At 33.4% G+C, this 21403-nt stretch overlaps 4 protein-coding genes across 5 annotated transcripts; 3 read left to right on the top strand and 1 right to left on the bottom strand.

The window, feature by feature from the left end:
- Positions 1–531: 531 nt before the first annotated feature.
- LOC114185927 (protein NRT1/ PTR FAMILY 8.1-like) lies at positions 532–4272 on the top strand. 2 transcript variants are annotated; one of them, XM_028073892.1, is made up of 5 exons: positions 532–601; positions 1662–1838; positions 2325–2542; positions 2673–3223; positions 3306–4272. In XM_028073892.1, exons 2-5 carry the CDS (start codon positions 1733–1735, stop codon positions 4129–4131), a joined length of 1701 nt encoding a protein of 566 aa, XP_027929693.1. In that variant the 5' UTR covers positions 532–601; positions 1662–1732; the 3' UTR covers positions 4132–4272. The 2 variants fall into 2 exon arrangements, with proteins under 2 accessions (XP_027929693.1, XP_027929694.1); XM_028073893.1 differs by lacking the exon at positions 532–601 and adding an exon at positions 607–745.
- LOC114184338 lies at positions 4260–6680 on the top strand. Its single transcript, XM_028071650.1, has 4 exons — positions 4260–4268; positions 4932–5115; positions 5232–5305; positions 6471–6680. The coding sequence occupies exons 1-4, from the start codon at positions 4260–4262 to the stop codon at positions 6564–6566; spliced, it is 363 nt and encodes a 120-aa protein (XP_027927451.1). The 3' UTR covers positions 6567–6680.
- Positions 6681–7170: 490 nt separating this feature from the next.
- Positions 7171–8648, top strand: LOC114185336. Its single transcript, XM_028073004.1, has 2 exons — positions 7171–7711; positions 7917–8648. Exons 1-2 carry the CDS (start codon positions 7394–7396, stop codon positions 8358–8360), a joined length of 762 nt encoding a protein of 253 aa, XP_027928805.1. The 5' UTR covers positions 7171–7393; the 3' UTR covers positions 8361–8648.
- Positions 8649–9130: 482 nt separating this feature from the next.
- LOC114185335 (pentatricopeptide repeat-containing protein At3g09060) lies at positions 9131–11314 on the bottom strand. Its single transcript, XM_028073003.1, has one exon. It carries the CDS (start codon positions 11223–11225, stop codon positions 9174–9176), a length of 2052 nt encoding a protein of 683 aa, XP_027928804.1. The 5' UTR covers positions 11226–11314; the 3' UTR covers positions 9131–9173.
- Positions 11315–21403: the final 10089 nt, after the last annotated feature.

The raw sequence follows: 21403 nt of genomic DNA on the forward strand, positions 1-21403 counted from the left end.
GTTTTTGTTTTGTTAAGTATTTATAACTTTTAATACCTCTTTTATTTTGGTAAGTATTTATAGCATGAATAGGGACACAAATGGATTAAAGGGAATATTTCATTTTCATTCAGGACAGGAAAAACATCAATGAACATTTAAGAAAAATAAAAATGTAAAGACCACGAAAAAAATTTATATATACATAAGTGTTTGACTCCTTTCTGAAGGCAATTGAATCCTATCACTCAGACAAATATAAATAAAAAAATACGAGAAAATAAAAAAAGTAAGGAAAAATAATAAATATTAATAAAAACGTGTAAATGATGTCTTTTTCCAAAATGAAATATCTCCATATCCTAAAAACTCGTCCTTATTCATGCATAAACACATACCTAAATACTGATAAAAATGAACATGTACCTAAAAATGACGAAGTTTACAAGATACACGAGACCACAAAAGTGAACATTATTGGAAAAAGCGTGACGCGTTCTGACGCAAATAATTTCACGATACGTAAACACTTTTGTTAGTGTGATATATATTTGGCACTGCGGTTTCTAGTGTTGGTCGTATTTTGCACTACACGGTCACTCTCTACAAAGTCTCTGCAAAGGTGCAAACACCTTTCCCATGTGCTACTAATAAGATTCCTCAATCGTACTTTTCTGCACTTCCATTCATTCTTTCTATGTTCTTCTCTTTCTTTCTTTCTTCTCATCAGTTTTGGTTTTCAGTTTGATGGGTCTCTTCAATTCTTGTGAGTTTTAACTAATATTGATTATTGGTTTCTCCATGGATGTTCAAATATTATTGCATTGTGTAGTATGAGAAAGCTCGCATTTTTAGTTGTTTATAGCAACTTTCTTCTATCAGAAATTGTAATCTGCTTTGATATTTTATACTGATATCTTTAGTGCAAATTTGTGTTATATTATGTATTGAAAGTTTGAAACTCTATTTCTGATTGAAGAGTACTGAGGGAGGTAAGTAACTCCTCTAATGGAGTTTTGAGTTTTAAATGGGTGTTATTATTTTCATCTTAAACCATGGTCCACAAATCAATTCTTCACGTTACTCTCACTTGTTTTTTGCTTTAAACTGGGTTATTTGACTTTTCTGTTTTATAGTCTTCAGTTTTTTCCATCATATCCTATGAATTTTAGTGTCATTTGGTAGTGTGAAAACTCTGCCTTCACTCCTGGAAAAAAAAGGAGGGGGAGAAAATTGTAGCCAATCTCAATCTTACAACCTTTTGTTCTGTTTTAGAGATTTTTTTTTCTGCAACTGTTTATCTTTTTCTTATAATGAGAGAGTGGAATATGCATTCCGCATAAGGTGGTGGAATTTATGGTTTCTGTTTAGTGTTGCTATCATGCGGTAGGTTTTTAGGGTGATTGGGATATCATTACGCGCATGCTGCAAAAAGGACAAAAGAAATCAATTTGTGGTATCCCAAACTAACGTGACACTACTTGTTGTGGAAGTTTGAAATTAAGGGGTCCACTTTTATCTATATCAGATTCTAATATTCAATCATTATTCCTGTTTTTATTAATTCCAAATATCCCAATTGGTCAATTCAATTTGCAATTTTTGTCTCCATGTTTCTATGGTGATGAAAATCATCTATTCACTTCTCTTAGAAAGCCAAGAAATTGATTTTTCTTTTGTAGGTGACTGAGCCTTTGAAGGGATAACATAACAGAGAAAGAAGAACCAGCAAATAGGAAATTGGATTTACACCATGGAAGAAGATGGCATATACACACAAGATGGAACCATTACCATCAACAGAAAACCTGCCAACAAGAAAAAGACTGGAAATTGGAAGGCTTGCTATTTTATTCTTGGTACTGATTTCATTTTGTTAATTTTGTTGCTTAAATTGCATAATATTCTGAAATTTAGTGCATATGCTTGTACTGAAACATGAAGATCCTAAGATGCTGAGCTATGATGCTCCGACACGCCTCATAAATGGCGTGTCTCGTGTCCGATACGTATCGGACACCACCAACACTGGTACAATACTTGTAGGACACACTATGTCCAATCTGAAAAATATTTTTTTATTTTTGACATGATTTTGATGATTAAAATAAGGAACAAATCTTATTCTATCACTACTTTTGGCATATTGGATATTAGATAGATAGATTTGATTTATTTTTGTGTTAGTTGACAATGTGTTAGTTGACAGTTTCAAACTTAATATGTATATACACGCCGTGTCCCGTGTCCTATGTTTTTTCAATTTAGCCGTATCTACGTATCCGTGTCCGTGTCGTATCCGGGCAACATAGATGCTGAGTCTTAATTAAACCATTTTGTGGCAGGAAATGAATGCTGTGAGAGATTAGCATACTATGGTATGAGTACAAACCTGGTGAACTATCTTCAGGAACGTTTCAATCAGGGAAATGTAACTGCTGCAAATAATGTCACAACCTGGTCTGGCACTTGCTACATCACACCACTGATTGGAGCCTTTCTAGCTGATTCATACCTAGGAAGATATTGGACAATTGCCAGTTTCTCAGTTATCTATGCCCTTGTAAGTTCAGATTATTTATGTTGCTTTCAAGTTTCAGCTCAATTGAGAGAACAATATCTTCAGTTTCACTATGGTTTGAGAAAAATGATATGAATGAGATTTTGTGAATGCATGTTTGTTTTCTATGCAGGGGATGATACTTCTAACACTGTCTGCTTCTGCGCCTGGAATAAAGCCATCGTGTGATGCTAATGGCTGCAATCCAACATCAGCACAAACTTCAGCTTGCTTCATTGCACTCTACCTGATTGCTCTCGGAACTGGTGGCATCAAACCATGTGTCTCAGCTTTTGGTGCAGACCAATTTGATGATTCTGATAAGAAAGAGACAATAAGGAAGAGCTCTTTCTTCAACTGGTTTTACTTCTCCATCAATATCGGTGCACTTGTTGCTTCTTCGGTATTAGTTTGGATACAGATGAACGTTGGGTGGGGATGGGGTTTTGGAGTTCCTGCTGTTGCAATGGTGATTGCAATCATATTTTTCTTTGGTGGCAGTAGACTCTACAGACTTCAAATACCTGGAGGCAGTCCCCTTACAAGGATTTGTCAAGTCATAGTTGCAGTCTTAAGGAAAATCAACATTCAAGTGCCGGAAGATGAGTCTCTTCTTCATGAGACAGTAGATGTAGAATCTGTCATCAAAGGTAGCCGCAAGCTTGATCACACAAACCGCTTCAAGTGAGTTATCAAACAATTATGCATGTTCTATATATTCTTGTGTCTTTTCTGAGCACAAAAACATGTTGATGATTCCATGTAGGTGTTTGGATAAGGCAGCGGTAGAAACCCAATCTGACATAAGCAGAGGTTTGCCAAATCCTTGGAGGCTTTGCACTGTGACACAAGTTGAGGAACTAAAATCAGTGATCTCTTTACTCCCGGTTTGGGCATCACTGATAGCCTTTGCAACTGTGTACGGACAAATGAGCACCATGTTCGTTCTACAAGGCAACACAATGGACCAGCACGTTGGCCCTCACTTCAAAATCCCATCAGCATCTCTCACCATTTTCGACACACTAAGTGTCATTTTCTGGGCTCCGTTTTACGACCGCATCATCGTTCCATATGCAAGCAGGTTCACTGGCCACAAACAAGGGTTCACACAACTCCAAAGGATGGGAATTGGCCTTGTCATCTCCATCATAGCCATGGTTGTTGCTGGCATTCTGGAAGTTGTTCGTCTAGACATTATCAGAAAGAACAATTACTATGATGTTGAGACGATCCCCTTGTCAATCTTCTGGCAAGTGCCACAGTATTTTATTGTTGGATGTGCTGAGGTTTTCACCAACATTGGTTCCTTAGAGTTCTTCTACGGTGAGGCACCAGATGCCATGAGAAGCTTTGGTATGGCTCTGTATCTTACAACTAATGCCTTGGGAAGTTATACCAGCACACTGCTTCTCACCGTTGTTACTAAGATCACCACAAGACATGGAAGTCTTGGTTGGATCCCTGACAATCTCAATAGAGGCCATCTTGACTACTTTTACTGGCTTTTGACCACTCTCAGCGTTCTCAATTTTCTTGTGTTTCTTTGGATTGCAAAGAGGTACAGGTACAAAAAGGTGGCTGCGAAATAGCTCTATTTGCTGCAGATTGTTCACTACTTTTATCATAGAATTTGCAACAATTTCTTGAACAACTGTTTGTATACATGTTGGAGATTTGATCAACGACCTTTTGTGCCAATCCAGTGGGTTTGTTCTTGATGCTTCTGGTTACCTTTTCATACAACTAATACCTTATTTTAAAAAAATGTAAAATAAATGATAAAATACATAGTGCATTGATTGGATAAAATATAATTTATTTGACTTATTGAATTTTGAGTTGTCTCTTGTTTTCTATACCCATAAATTACATAATATATATGATTATCTAAATAACTACATGCTTAAATACTTACACGGATGTAAGTTCTAATCTTTAAGTTCTTCGTATTTATATTTCGTAAAGTTATCAAACTTTAATTTGAGTCTTTGTAAAAAAGAAAAATCTATTTTCATCTTTCCAAATGTTAAAACTTCATTTAGAATTTCTATTGAATGACATTAGTTAATAACTTGAGTGTTTAATAAGAAAACCAAGTGTCTATTTGAGCTAACACTAGTTAGCATCTTTAGTATAATTTTAACTTATAATATCCCTAACAAAATTTAAATCTCTAAAATACACATTTATCTATTTTAAATTAATCTTTACTAACCAAAAACATTAATTTCAAATTTTTAGAGAATTAAAATAAAATAAATATATTAACGACCTAAGATTAAAATTTACTTGATTTATATTTTCAAAGACTACAAATCAATAATTTTGAAATTTTAGAAGATGAAATACAAATGAAAAATGTTATAAATGTAAGCCCCATTTCTTTCAGCTTTTGAGTTTGGGCCTGGCCCAAGGCCAGCCTTGTAGGGAACCCCAGTACTCTTGCAACTCACTCACTCTTACTTGTCCCCCTTTCAGAAACTGTCCCCCCTCACTCACTCTTGTCTCCAGAAAAGAAGTTCTGCTAGGGCAAGACCAGGTTCCCCTGCTTGAGAATCGAAAAACTGTTCCAAGTAAGTAAAATCTCAGAGTTCTTGTAGTCTTTTCCCTCTCCTTCACTGTTTGGGCATGTAAGTCTGGTTAGAGTCTAACTCTGCACCCTTGCTCTGTCCTGGTCTCTTGATTTCAGCTCATTTATGTGTTTCTGGAGCTGCGGTGTTCTGTGGTTGTGGACCCTTATCGTTTGCTAGCGTTCAATTTAAGGTAAGGGCAGCTAGAGTTTACGTTTTTTTTAGTATTTTGGTTTTTCTGGACTGTTCTTGTGCCTTTGGGTCGTAAATGTTGTCGTTGGTGGTATGGAAATGGCTGTTGCGAGTGTATGCTTGATTGAACAGGGAACTGCATGAGCGAATAGGTGAGAAACCTGCTAATCTCGCCCAAGCGAGTGACCCTCGCCTAAGCGAGAGTAGCAAGGTCTTGCCCCTGGATTTCAGCTCAAGTTGCCACCTAGGCGACCTGCTTTATTTTTTAGCGAGACGTAGTCTCGCTTAGGCGAGACGCTGTCGCCTGAGCGAGAACTCGCATGAGCAAGAACTCGCATGAAATCTTGCAGTGGCCACTATTGAGCTCTCGCCTAGGCGAGAAGGGGTCGCCTGAGCGAAAGGAACCCTTTCGCCTGGGCGAGGACCTTTAACTTGGGCGAGAATCCTTGATAAGGGCTGTTGTGTTGGCTAATGTGGCTCTAAGCTTGTGTAAATTCTTTTCTTTGCTCATAGTTTGTGGCTATGCTTGACATTTATGTTTGAATGGGTTGGAATGAAATTATTATTATGAAATAAGTTATGATTTTGTTGGATTGAATATTGGTATGCATGTGTAAAGCATGAAATGAGAAACATGATATATTTGTTAGAGTAACTTCATGAGATTTGGGTGATTTATAAGGCATGTGGAATGTGTTGGGAAGGGAGAGTGTATACCTTGATATAGGAGATGTCTAGATAAAGGAGGGTATCCTGAACTCTAATAATTGTTCACGCTCACGTAGAGCAGAATGGTTAATGTGGTGAGAGTGGCAGGAGGTCCTAATCTTGGGACATATTGGGCCCAAGACAATAGAGGATTAACCCTGTGTGTGGTTGGGTGATAACCCCTTGCGTTTAGACTCTGCAGAGTTTAGAAACCAACACAGGTGCATACTTCCTTTAGAATTCTATATCAAGAGTATGATCCGGATATCGAGTCGTAGTAACTTGCATTTGTCTACCCTCACATGATTTGAATGTTTACGAGTTAATTGTTAATAACCTGCTTTGCCTTGTACATGCTTTATAATATGTTAAAAATATTTTCACTAGCTTACCCTTTCATTCTCTGTGTTCTTGTTTTGCTATCTCTTTTACGATGATCACCTTATTGGTGGGAGCAGATGGGGCTAATCCTAGTGGTAGATCTGATGGGGGCAGCGGCGCTGTTTAGCTGGACCCGTTTCTTTTGGCTCTTAGGAGAGATGTCTATGCCCTAAAGCCTTAAATGAACTTTCTTGCTCTAGGAGCAACATCTTTTGAACGTTTATGGATAACTGTAACAGGGAATTCTTTAAGTATGGTACTCTTCGGGTTGCTCGGTTTATTGGTATGATTATGTGATGTTTTAATTTAGTAAAATTACCAATAAAGACCAAAATCACTTTTTTATAATTTTACTATAATAAAACATTTAATCCTAAAACAAACTTATATACATATATGACATCTTTTAAAAATTATATATGATAATTTTTATAAGACACTTTACACTTTCAAAATATATTTTTGGCCTATTTTCCTTTACACTAAATAATTTACCGTCTTTCAAAATTTTATAGAAATTAACTAATTTACCTATTTTTTGGACTACATGATTCGATAGTGTGCCTTATAACAAAAATCCAAGTAATACAATTTAGGATATAAGATTAGAGAGAAAAACTTTAACGAACATTTACTTCAACAAATGTGAATAGTATGATGATCGATGAAGTCATATGTTCATTCATATTAGTTCAATTTAAATTGAAAAAAAATATTTTCAAATTTGGATTTAAAATAATGTATCATGAATAAGGAGATAAAATATATTCAATTTTTTGGCTCATAAGTTTGATTTTGGATTGTGCACGATTTCAGGCGTCCGATAAAGTACTAATATAGTTCTAAGAAAAATGTCTCCTTCCTTGTAGAGATAATGTTCAGAAAACAAGAGGTCCAAAATACCGGAAGCCAACACAACTAAAATTCTGGTTCTGAAGAGCCCCCTTTATTGTTTTCCAACCCATGCAATGCAAATACATGCTTCCACTGTCATGAAAAGATGATTAAATTCATTCATCCTTCCACTCCTACCAATATCAAGTATAACATCCACAGCAGCAGAATCCACAATACAAAAGGTTATACTGTGTGTCTCTGCAAGTCCAATGAATCTGATTCTCAAGCTCCCCAACCAGGAGATATACGTAAGCAAGAAATTCTAGCACAAATTGCCATGCTTCAAACTCAAAAAGTCCGTCTCACAAATTATCTAGACGAGAGATCTGCATATTTAGCCAAGTTTGGTGAAGAAGCTAAGGCTGAGTTTGACAAGATTGGAGAAGATGCGCTCCAAGGATTAGATGAAGCTAGTGCCAGAGTATGCTTCGACTTTTGAGTTAACTATTTATTGAAATTTTGTATTTTGTTTGGGTTGGGAAAAGGCTCAAACCATGGTTTGGCAAAACTCTGTCTCTTGAGCCAAAAACACTAACCGATCAATCATCAAGCACAGGATGAAGGAAATCTACATGCGGAAGGTGTTTTAGTAATGACCTCTTCTTGTCTTCATTTGTGTTTGGCAGATAACAGCAAACATAGAGAGCCAGAAGGTAGAGTTTGAGGAATCTGCAGAACTCTTCAGACAAGAGATTGAGGAGAGCGAAAAGGAACTAGATGAGTTTGAAGTTCAAATGGAGGATGGAAGAAACGAAGGGCTATTCTTTAAGAACCTTAGAAAGAAAGCACCTGTTGACAAAGCAAAAGCTAAAGAGGAGGCGGAAAAAATAAAAAATGTAACCAGAGAAAAAGCTGGTAGCAGAACAAGAAAAGGAATTTACCTCTTCTTTATTGGCCTGCTTACCTTTCTAATTGTTGATTCTATTGCCTCATCGTCAACTGATTGGAGGAAAGAAGCAGTTCTTGGAGCTATTGTTCTGGCTTTAGTTTCTCAGCTCATCTACGAACAGTCGATTTCTTCAGAAACTGGAAAAACAAGAAAGGCCAATACTGAAGAGAAAAAGGACTGAAGTTCAATTTTTTACTGAGATTGACCGAGAGTTTCTGGGAAAGACAGAATTATTTATGGATATTGCATGAGCAATAAACCCAGGTGGAAGCTTATAACTTGGGCCTGATAACATCATGCAGCTTTGCTTTTGCATCAACAACAGCAGATCTTGGTTATATAACTGCAATCACCAAAATCTGGGCAACTTGGTTACCGTGCGATGCTTTTCTTTCATATCTTTTGTTAAAACAGAAAAACATACTTTTATCATCATCCTAGCTTTTAGAAATGTACATTTGGAAGCTAACTTGTATCTCTGTATCTCCTGTCGTATAAACAATTAACGAGAACTAATAACTACAAAATGTTATTAATTTCTGTACAGCTTAACAACTGGTTAATCAATTAGAAAAGTATAGTAATTGCTGCCTGAAATTCCAAATAAGGCCTGAGGCAGATAAATATCCCAAAAATCCAAACAAATTACCCTTTTCTGTTAGCCAACTCCAAAATTTAGGCATCCTAGAGACAAGCTGCATTGCACCCAAGTACCTAATACCGTAATCTACATGTGTATAGATGTAGTCCATCACCAGCAGCTATTTGCCCAGGGCCTTTAAATTTCCTTCAAAACGCTATCAGGAAGCATAATATGACAAGCATGCTCAAAAATGTTGCTTGGTCTCATACCTAAACATCTCTGGAATCCCATTTCCTGTGAGAGACCAGTAAAATACTTGTGTTTTAGTATAATACTAGTAGGCTTTGTAGCTGGATGTTGTCAACTAGTGGGAAAAATGCTGAAAAAATTATATTAAAAAATTAGTGCACATCAGAAAAATATCAATGCTCTAACTAATATGTTCCAGGTAATGGCCGTTGGCAGAACACCATGCGCCAAAGCATCATTTAGAACCTCAATTGCATCTGTTACTCTACCACAAGAACAGAGCCCCTTAAGAGTAATATTATACGAGATGATGTCGGGCTGTAGCCCATCTGCTGAGATGTGATCCCAAATCATTGATGCCATTTTGCAGTTTCCAACTTTGTAAAAACCCTCCATAATGGTATTATAAGTCACAAGGCTAATACACTTCCTCTGCCTCATCGTTGAATAAAGCTGCAGAGCATCTTCCACTTTGCCAGAACAACAAAGTCTATGAATGACAATGTTGTACATAGTAATATCAGGCATATGCCCTGTGTTAAGAAACTGATGCCACAACCTAACGGCTGCCTCCCCCATCTTATTCTCATAAAGACCATCTATCAACATACTATATGTGATAATATCTGGTTTCCACCCTTTTTGCAACATTTCATTAACATAATCAGAAGCCTCAGGAAATCTTCCAGCTCTCAGTAATCCATTTATAAGAATATTATAGGACACAACATTTGGTGAGCAACCTTTGCTGCTCATTTCCCCAAAAGCTTTAACAGCACTGTCAAGTCTGGAATGTTTAACAAACCCATCAATCAGCACATTACAAACATGAAGGTTCAATTTACAGCCACGCTTATTCATAAGTTCTACGACTCCACTCACCTCATCTAACCTCCCTTCTTTGCACAAAGCGTTTATCATTGACGAGTAAGTAAAAGCATCCACATCCACACCACCTCCCTTCTGTTCAGCCTCTTCCAACACCCGCAAAGCCCAATTCACATGCCCATTCCTACACAAACCATGAATCACCACACCATACGTAGCACAATCCGCCTTCGACAAACCACCCCACATCGACACGGCCTCTTCCACCTTCCCATTCTCAAACAATCCCTTCAGAAATATGTTATAACTTCTCACGTTCCGCAAACCCCAGTTCTCCATATCATCCCACAACTCAAAACATTCCTTAACCTTCCCCGCCTTACACAACCCATTAAGCATTGCATTACACGTAACAACATCAGGCCTAACACCTCGTCCAACCATCTCCTCGTAAACCCTCCTAGCTCCATCCAAATCCCCCCCTTCACTCAACCCATGTATCAAAGTACTATACGTAAACAAATCATGCCTCCTGTGATTACTCTTCATTCGCTCCCATATCTCCAAACCCTCACCAAACCTCCCACACTTACACAAGCCACTAATCATCACGTTATAACTCACCACACTGGGAAACACCGACTCTTCCCTCAACAACCTCTCCCACATTTCACTCGCCTTCACAAAATCCCCACTTTTGAAAAACCCATCAATGATCATGTTATAACACACCACATCAGGTTCCACCCCGCGCTCACGCATTTCATCGAACACTTCAAGCGCAAATCCCAAATCCCCACTCTTCGCCGTTGCACCAATCAAAGTACCGTAAGTGACCTTATCAGGGCTCAACCCGGCACCCGACATCCACGTCAGCAACTCCCTACCCTTCTCAAACTCACGCTTTTTACACAGCACCTTCATGAGAACGTTGTAGGTTTCGACATTCGGCGACACGCGAGCGGATTCAAAGTACTTGAAGAAGCCCTCAGCCCGTGCCCATTGGTTCGATTCAACGAAGGCGTTGAGAAGGGAATTGAAGGATCGTACGGTGGGGGTGCACCCGAACACATGCGGCATGGTTTGGAACACGTGCAGGGCTTCGTCTGGCATGCGGGATTTGGCGTAGGCTTTGAGGAGGGTGAGGGGCACCTCCTCGTGGCAGGGGCAGCGAATGGAGGAGACAATACGTGGTGCGTTGGCGAGGAAGAGGGCGGGGTCGGCGGTCAGGCGGCGGAGGATGTGGTGAAAGACGGCAGAAGAGGGGACAAAGCCGGGGCGGCGCGTGGTGTCGTCGAAGAGGCGAAGGGCAGAGAGAAGGGACTTCTGGGCTTTGAGCAGCTTGAGAAGACTGTGGGAAGAGAGGGATTTTGGAAGCTCCACCATGACACGGATAGTGGAGAGTGGAGCGGAAACAATTTTCACTACATTGCATATTTGCGTTTCACTGCTAAGGGAATTTGGAATACCCTTAAATCAGGTGTAACTTGAGTGTAAGATATAGGAAGAAGAATTTAGGAGATTAATTTTGTTTTATAAAGAATTTTTAATCTTGATAAAGAATTAAAAAGAATGGTATAAATTTATAAGAGTAATTAAATGTTAAATTCATTTATTTATTCATCATATTCCCTTTTTTTCTCGCTCACTATTAGAATATTATTGATTTGTCAAATTATTGTTACCAGTAGTGACAATGTAGTTTTGTTGGTACAGTGATGTTATGGCACAAGATAGTAATGGAGTTTTGGATATGTGAATGATTTTGGAGTGAAGTATGTTTCTGTTTGCTGCAATAAGAATGGTGTGCGATGATAAGTGTAATGAAGTTGATGAATCATGGCCTATGGGCTTGTTAACGTAATGAAAGTGTTTGATGAGATACCTCTAAGAAATAAAAGCTATTTCAATGTTATACAATAAAGAATAAAGAATGAATGTGGGTTTTGAACTTAGGTTCATATGTTCATTTGGGGTTCTTTAAATGATGTGGACTCCAAGCGGAGGAAAGTTTAAATGTTGAATCTAGTTTTTTTTTTTTTTTAAATAAAAATTTTACTTTTTAGTGATGAAAAATTGTAAAGGTGAGAATGTGAGTTTGACCGGACGGATCGAGATATTGAGCTCGTTGACTCGTAAAAGTTCGGCCCACATAATTTGTAACCTGTGCAAACTTGCCTTTGGCCTGCATAAAAAAGAAAAAAATTTGTACTTGTACATATTAATTACTTCTCTTTTAAAAACGTTTCACATTCTTATATGAGCGGAAAAGACCAATATTATGAATTATTGAATGTGCTAAAATTTGAAGAATACATTCTATATGTCAAAGTACGAATATGAATATGATGAAAAGGTTGAATTATCAGTTTATCATTCAACTCTCCAAAATCTATATATATATATATATATATATATATATATATATATATATATATAAAAGATTAAATAAATGATTTAGCCTTTCACTTGTATTATAAATATATAATCTTTTTGTAAAGGAAATATTTGATTATGAATTAATAATTATTTTAATGAATATTGAGTTGGTAGGATTTGATTTGATTGGGTTTTAAATTTTTTTAATTGTTAATTATTAGTACTCTTTTCAAATAGTCTATAAAATGTTTTCTTCTTCATGCTTAAGGTTTACACGCCATTCTCCATCGTTTGCAAGAAAGAAAGATCCATAGTCAAAGTGAGTTTTGTATATTTTTTACCTAGTTCTAATACCTTTTGATTTTTCTCAAAATTTTTAACTCATTTCAAATTACAATTTCATCATGCATCTTTATATTTTTGTTCAACTTTCTCTAGTAATATATTTAAAATGTTATATTAAGGTTGTAGCATGAGACAAAGTACATATCATGTTAGAATTTTAAGTCTTACTTTGAGTGTCACGTTGAGTAAAAATGAGTAAAATAAATAGTATTTAAGAAAGAAGATTCACAAATTAATTTTCTTAAGACTTTGAGTTGAAAATGATATCTAAATCTCTTATATGGTTTGCTTTTGACACATTGATGTTGAATATTTTTTATGTTAATCCTCATGATAACCTAACAAACTGGTGCAATGGGTGTAGACTAAACATGTGAATGGATGAAGAATCACGTATTTGAAGATTTCTTATATCAAAAGACTATTAACAAGAGCTTTTTGTAAGATGAACATTATATAAAAAAGACCCACAAATTCGTTGTGTATAATATATAACTAAAATTGATGACTAAGTAACAAGAGAAATGATCATTACAACAAATATATTTATTCATCCATTTTCTTTATAACCAAAAAGCTATGGAACCCAAATTTAGTTAGTTATCTTAGGATGCAGACTAGCTCTTTATCTTCTCTTCTATAAATTTGTTGCCATTAAGGATAAGCAAAAACTTCAAATTGTAATTCAATCCACAATAATCCAAATCAATATTATTTTAAGTTATTTAAATGGATTTATCGCAAATCCAAATTCATGTTTTTGGATTTTAAGTCCATACCCAAGTTGATTCAAGTTGGCTTTGGTTAAGATTGAGGTGAGATAGTCATACCCAAGTTAAGTTGAGTGAACTACACCGAGGTCGATTTGAGGTCAAGCCGAGTTGGTCCAAATAAAGGTCGAGTCAATTCACATTGAGATTATGTCAAGTCTTGACAAATGTCGAATCGAGTCAAGTTGAGCTTAAGTGGAACCAAGTTAATCTGAGCCTAAAGTAAGCCTAGTTGGTCTGAGCTCATGTCTACCAAGTTAATTCAATCCATGTCTAATAGACCTAATAATCAGCTCTATTAGGTCGATCTCATTGAATTTAATTTATTTGGCAAGGTGGATTCAATTTAAATTGAATCCAATTTAAATTATATTGAAAAAATTCCAAATCTAGTTATATAGTTAAAAGGGATCAGAATTATAAATTCAATCTATTTTATTTGATTTAGACTGAATTTTGAAAATTTTTAATCCATAATCATCCTTAGTTGCCATTGGCCTAGAGCTATATTTATTTCATTCTTCTTTTTTTTTCTACTAGTTTTATATTCATGACAAACCCTTTCCCTTCAAAGCTAACATTGCCCTCAAAGTTAGGTCTATATGAAAGGATTCATATTCTTCCCAAGTTGACTACTAGAGCTATTAGAGCTAATCCTAGGAGAGTGGTGACTATAATGGGTAGTGGAAATTCTTTGTCACTATAATCCTAGGAAATTCTTTGTGAAATCATAAATGTTTATGTTCTATGGGTAGGTTCGTTTAATTAACTCGGTTCTATCTGCACTATCATTATCTTACGTGACTTTCTACAAGATGCCAAGTGTAGTGGCAACAAAAATTAGGAGCTCATATATAGGGGAGGAATGAAGAGGAGAGGAAGATTGTTTGGGTAATTTGGAAGACGTTCATCGCCTTATAAATCAAAGGGATTAAGAGTAAAAGATGTCAAACTATTCAACGAAACACTCTTCACAAAATGAACTTGGATCATTTATCACTCTAGCAAGTCCCCGTTGTTCTCTGTCTTGGAGATAACACGCTTTGAAATATTTTAGATAATGTGCTAAAATAATTTTATGTTACCTCTGATGTGTTTATTGAAGGGTTAAACCAATGGAACAAGGACACTCCAAAGCATTAGAGTCTCAGGTCAATGAAGATTTTGACATTTCAAGTGAGGAGGGTGTAAAACTAAGTGAACCCCAAAATAATTTATCTTTCAAGGATAATCATGTTCCGATGACAATTGTTCCGATAGGACCTCGTTTTCAAGCTAAAGTTCTCAAATGAAAAAAAAAAAAACAAAGAAAGTAGTGCTAATTTAAAGTTCTTAGGCATCCAACTTTGGCCAATACCTAATTTAGTGAAAACATGGAAAAAGTTATTGAAGAAGGTTGGTGTGATTCATGCTCATGTGAATTTTCGAGATCAATATTGACCGTATTCACCTACATATTAGTGAAGCAAGAAAACTCATTAAATTGGAGATTGAAACAACATTTTTCTAGTTGAAAGTTTGATGAGACTAAAAAGATGTTTCAAAAAAAGAAAGGATTTGAAACTACGTATACAATCCAGTGGTCGAAGAAACCGTCACATCCAAATCTATGAAGTAATTATTATTATTATTATTATTATTATTATTATTATTATGATTATTATTATATATAAAATTTATACTGTAGTCTTTGAGTGGAAGAAAGATTTTCAATGGTTGAATCTTTGTTCAGAGTGTGCTAGTCTAAGCTTACTAATCGGAGGGAAAGTAAAGTCCACATGCAACAATTATCACCCGATATAAGTAGATAATGTGATAAAAGTAAATAGTATTATGTTAAATATGAATACTTCATAGATGAAATTAAGTATTTATAGACCTTTGAAATCTATGAAAAAAAAAAGATACATGTATTAAATTGATATCCTTATAATGATAATCAATTATTATATTATAAACTGAAAATATTTTGATAATATAATCAAATATGATAATAAGATATTATATTATAAAATATTAATTATAAACATCTTAATAATATAATCGAAAATGATAATAAATTATTATATTAAAAAATACTATATATATATATATATATTGATAATATAAAGTAATACGATAATATGTTATTATATCTCTAAGATATTTATCAAAAGATATTAACTATAAAATTAAAAAATATTTCATATTATTTTGGGAGAATGTACAATCCTAAAAGTATTTAAATATTTTTTTATAATTTATTGTAGATAATTTTTATTTATTCTAAAGATAATTTTTTTGATATAGATAGTTACTTTAATTTTAAAAAGTAATCACTTAAAAGTAAAACTACTAAAACAATTATTTTTAATTTAAAAATTTTATATTGATAGAGAAAAATTAGAAATATCTAAGGAAAAATCTCCTTTATATAATAAGATAGACTATAGATAATAAAAATATTAATCTAAACAATATAATGATATAACATCACTTTTACTGATAATCTTTTATAATATTAAATAAATTTTAAAAATAAAATGAAATAATAAATTAAAAGATATATAGTCAATCTCTTGAAAATATCTTTGATCATATATTAAGGATTTGTTTGTTAAATAAGGAATTATTTGTTATAAGATAAATTATTTGGTAACAAGATTTGATTGTGATTTTGTAATATTTGTTAACTGATAATATTCCAAAGAGTGACCTTATAAATAGTCATTATACTTGGAAAAGCAAGAGCCACCCATAGTTACTCCGCTATACTTTAATTCTCTGAAAAAGGTTTCATTTTTCTCTTGCAAAATCTATAACCCCTTTCAAATTAGGTTACAATTTTCAGAGTCTCTCTCAAGTTTCTTGGTGGATTCTTATTTGAAAGTTATTTGAAAGGCTCAAGGGGAGATTTATTATTCGACATCACCAACAACAAGTATGTTTACACCACTTAATTTTGTTTGATTTTTGTAGTATAAAGTAATATATAGCTATGATTTTACTCTAGAATTTTAGGTTGTGTATTATAATATAAAATTGATTTTTATTAAGTTAAAGATACATTTTTTATGTTTTATTAGCAGTTGTTTTCTTATACTTGATGATATTGTTTCATTGTTATAGTTGTGTTCATCAGATCTATACAATTTATTAGATTTATGATAGTAACATTTTTTAAATCTATTGTAGTAATGTCTCCTATATGTAACACTAGGGTTTTTAGATGACGTTTGTCATATATGTGACACCGACGTTTTTCATATTTGTAATCTTTATAAGATTTATAATACTATTATATATCATATTTGTAAATACCACATTTCTCATATTTGTAGGAAGAGTGATGTTTTGTTGCCCTTTCAAAATAAAAAGTATTTATGTCCTTTTATGTGATCCAACGAAAAATATGTCATGCAAAATTATTTTAGTTGACAATCTAACTTCATTTAGTCATGCAAGATGAAGAGACTAGGTGCCACCACTCACCTTCAACAGCGGCTTCACACTCCTTCAAGATGGGATGATAGTCACAATGTAGTTGCAAGGTGGTGGCAGAGATGAGTGGTTAATCTTCATTATGATTGTCAATTAAAGCAATGTTACATGACATGTTTTCATTGGATCCACGTGGAAGGAAATCAAATCCCTTTCTTTTAAAAGGACACCAAGAATGCCCTTGCAACAATATTGTTTTTAAAATCAGAAACATTATTTATATCTACAATAATAATGTTTCTAAGACATGTAACAACAATGTTTCTAGCAACATTTCTAATATATGTACCACATATCCACAATATCCCACAATTTAATCTCTCATTCTTTGTATTTTAAGGTGTTTCTTGAGAAAATACGAAGATTGTTGTGGAGAAATACTATATCTTTTATCCTTTTAGGTGTCATCTTATGTCTTTTCAAAGACTCTATAAAAGATTAGGTACTATAATTTCTTTCACAATAAAAAGATGAACATGATTGTCCAAGTAGTTTAACAACCATCTTATAAAGTGTTGGTGCATGAGGTCCATGAATAATCACCATAATTTTGTATCCATTTTATCTCTATCCCCTAGTCAACATCTGCAAAACTTTTTCTTTCATCTGAAAAGTTTGCAAACTCTATATTTATATGTTTCCTTACATCCACGTCATCAAAGTATCTCTTAAAACATTTATTTTTCTTTCATGGGTAAGTTCCACGTCTTGGTGCGAGGTAAGTCTCTGTGAATATTCATCTAACTATTATGATTATAATATCTACAACATTGAAAATGTACAAACATAAATTAATGTAATATCATATTATAAATAAGTTGTACATAACAAAATATAATCCTAAAATAATTTAACAATACAATACCTTAGGTATAAAGAATGAGCTAAACAATGATGACATATGCTACTATTAATCCTACGATTAATTAATGTTGACTTTACTATCTCAAAAAAGGATGAATGTTCAACTTCTATATCTTCCTTTTGTGTTGGTATATGACTTTTCTCACATTTTCAATCATTGAATCCCACACTTCATATACTAAGTGAAGAATATTTGTATTCGTCTATTCTTCCAAGAACATCGTAAATAGGGGAGAAAAAGCAAATATACAATCAACTCTCATCTACCAACCATCAGCCAATAGAGTTTATTTCGCAAATTGTGCACTTTCCACATTATCCTCTTTGTAATAAGATCATTCATCACTAATAACAATCTCTTGGAGTCCTTTTCTCAAACTTCTAAACCTCTTAAGCATGACTATAGTTGAGGCAAATCTTAACATAGCAACACAAAGCAACTTCAATGAGTTGAAGCTATTGAAATCTTATTAAGAGTGCCCCTACAATAAAAATTTTAATAAAGGTAGCAACAACAAATTTTTTCTGATTTGCACAAATATTTTTCAATGCAAGATTTGTGGCATGCATTACACAAGGAGCACAATAGATTGAAGGAAATTTTAATTCTACAAACATACCAATTGCCTTACATACAACTGCATAATTAGTTATAATTGGTACCATATTTCTTGGTCCAACCTTTATAATTGTGTCTCTCATTTCTTTAGCAATAAATATTTGATCTTTATCTCATCAAATTCATCTACTGACTTTAAAAATAATGGTCCATTCTTAGTGATGGCAATAATTCTTTGATTCCATCACTAATAATAATTGTGACACCTTTCTAATTCCATGAGCTTATTATAGTTTTCAAAATTTTTTTACGTGACTTCTTTCTTTTAAAAGTAAATAAAAGTAGAGGATATCTCAATTTATATGTTGGTGATACACATTCACTAAAATTAGAAGTATTAGAAACACAAGAAAAAAAATGCACTTCTATAATAATGACTTCTTGCCAAATCAAATGTTAATTTTGAAGAACAAAACATCCCTGCAATTTCATAATCAAAAGTATTTGAAGCTTGAATATTGAAGAAGCTTGTAAATAACCTTTGACTTTTTGGGTTATAACATTGTTTTTTTCTTTTCCTTCATCAAGGGGTAGGGGGACCCTTTTTTTTTCTTTAAATTTTCGATCTTCAATTTTGATTCATTGAAGAAATTATATTTTCTATTTTCTTTGTCAAAGTGATGTTTGGACAAATTTTAACTCCAACTCCATAATTTTCTTTCAAAATTTCCTTTTTATTTTCTTCTCCCACTTCTTTTCTCTTCCTCTTTTTGTGTGATTCTTCTATAAATCAAATATATTATTTATAGTGTTTTTACCACTTTGCTTCTCCTAAATCGGGTGTGATACGCATGTCCAAGGAGTAGAAAATGTCATCATTATTGTGTCCAATAAGAGAACAAGATGCAACCTCATGCTACATATCAAATACCGTGTTGTGCACACATTGATTACATGTTCATATCATAGATAAATTTGTAATGGGACAGTGTGACAACTTAGCCAAGAGCTTCTTAGATATAACTTTTCAAACTTATGACAATAGTGTAACATTTTTAAATTTTGCAACATGGCATTTTCTAATTTTGTAACATAGCATTTTCCAAATATAAAATATATTTTTCCCCAATTGATTTTGTATAGTGTTTCAATATCTATAACATTAGCATAGTATTTTCCATATCTAGAATAATAACATAATATATTATTTATATATCTATACAATGACATTTTCTGAATTAAAAGGTATTATTTTTTATATGAATAGTTCTTGTCATGACGTTTCTCATCATAGTACGTAGTATTTAGTTGTAATATACTGATTTTCATATTTATATAAATATATTGTGAATAGTATTTTTCATATGCCTACTTTTATAGTATTTTTATTTGATTTTGTATGTTCATTATTGCATTTTTTCCTCTTTTAGTCACCCATGTATGAAATTTTTTTCCTTCAAATTGCAGAATAAGATTTGAGTTGGAAGAATTTGCTTTGAAATCTTTAGTGAGTCTTCTATCAAAGATTTCAGAATATAATGGACAAGATTGGCGTGATTTTGAATCATAATGAAAAATTTGTGGTACGTACTCTTGTAATTTTTATGTATTATATGGTATTTTGTATTTTGTAGTAGATAATTTATTTATACAACCTTAATAATACTTTATATAATTATGCAAAATGTTAGATGTATTATCTATCATTGAATGTTTTTTAAGTAGCCTATTCTTTATCATAACATACTTATTTATAAACAATTTTTTTTTTATATTTTAAGTTTGGTTTCATAGTTATAATGTTTAATAACCGTAAAAGAAATTAAGGAGTGAATTAACTTTTACATGACTTTAATTAAAAGAAATTGTGACATCAAATTATAATCATATTTTGAAATACAATTTTATGATTTTTTTTCTTCTAAATTTATAAACACAATTTTATTTGAAGTCTACTCTCAATAACTTACTTTAATTTACTTGTTTTTTCAATTCATTAGAAATTAGTGTTTTAGTATATTACTTTTTTCTAATAAATTTTTAAATTGAATTCTTTTTTGGAAATGTACAATAGCACTAATTTGTTAGAATTTTTTCATCCCTTCAAAGTTTTGTTCTTCTTATTGAAACTTTGTTCTCCTATTACCAGAAGAGGAAATTTGACCAATATATGAGTTGTCATAAAAGTGTTGTCCATGAACAACATTGCACTAATAATAGTCAGTATTATCCTCACTTAGGTGTGTTTGATGCCTTCATTGAAGGGTCAAACCCAGTGAAACAACAATCTTTGAAACATTCTCGTAAATATTTGGTGACTACTAAGTATACCACAAGTATTGATACATCAATGAAGGAGAAATCAACTTTGAACTTTGCTAAAGCACTAGAACCATTGTTCAATGGGGATTTTGACAATTCAAATGAGACTTCACATTCTTCAAATTTAGAAAATGAATATATGGAGCTAAATCAAACACAAAACAAGTCATTATCAGAGGATAATGAGATTCTAAGGCCAGTTATTCCAATTGGACCTCGTTTTCAAGCTAAAGTTCCTAAGTGGGAAGGCACAACAAAAGTAAAATGTCATAATAATGATGACGATTTAAAGTGGTTAGGTGTTGAAGTTTGGCCAATGCCTAATATTAGTGAAAACAACACAAAAGGTATTGGGGAAGAAAGGCCTGACTCATACTATTGTCAAGATTCAAGATCAGTTGAATGTGTTAAACTACACACTAAGGAAGTAAGAGAATTTTTGAAATCAGAGATTGGTGCAACATTTTCAAGTTTGAAGTTTAATGGAATGGGAGAAGAAGTTTCTGAATCATGGACATTAGAAGAGGATAAGAAATTTGAATATGTACTGAATTTAAATACATCTTCAAAGGCCAAAATTTTTTGGAAGCTTGCCATGAAGCACTTTCCATCAAAATCTTTAAAATGCTTGATAAATTACTATCATAATGTATACATCCCGAGACGTTTAAGCAAGGAGACTTGATCCATGCAGAAGTTGATAGAGATGGTGATCAAAATGATAACTTCAATGAAAAGGATGTATGAACAGGTATGATTATAATTCAATTTACAATATTATAGATAATAAATTTTATATTTGATATGTTCTTGGAAAGGAAGATGTGAGACGCTGTAGGTTCAAT

Source organism: Vigna unguiculata, chromosome 5, assembly GCF_004118075.2.
Source record: "Vigna unguiculata cultivar IT97K-499-35 chromosome 5, ASM411807v1, whole genome shotgun sequence".
NCBI classification, from domain to species: Eukaryota; Viridiplantae; Streptophyta; class Magnoliopsida; order Fabales; family Fabaceae; genus Vigna; species Vigna unguiculata.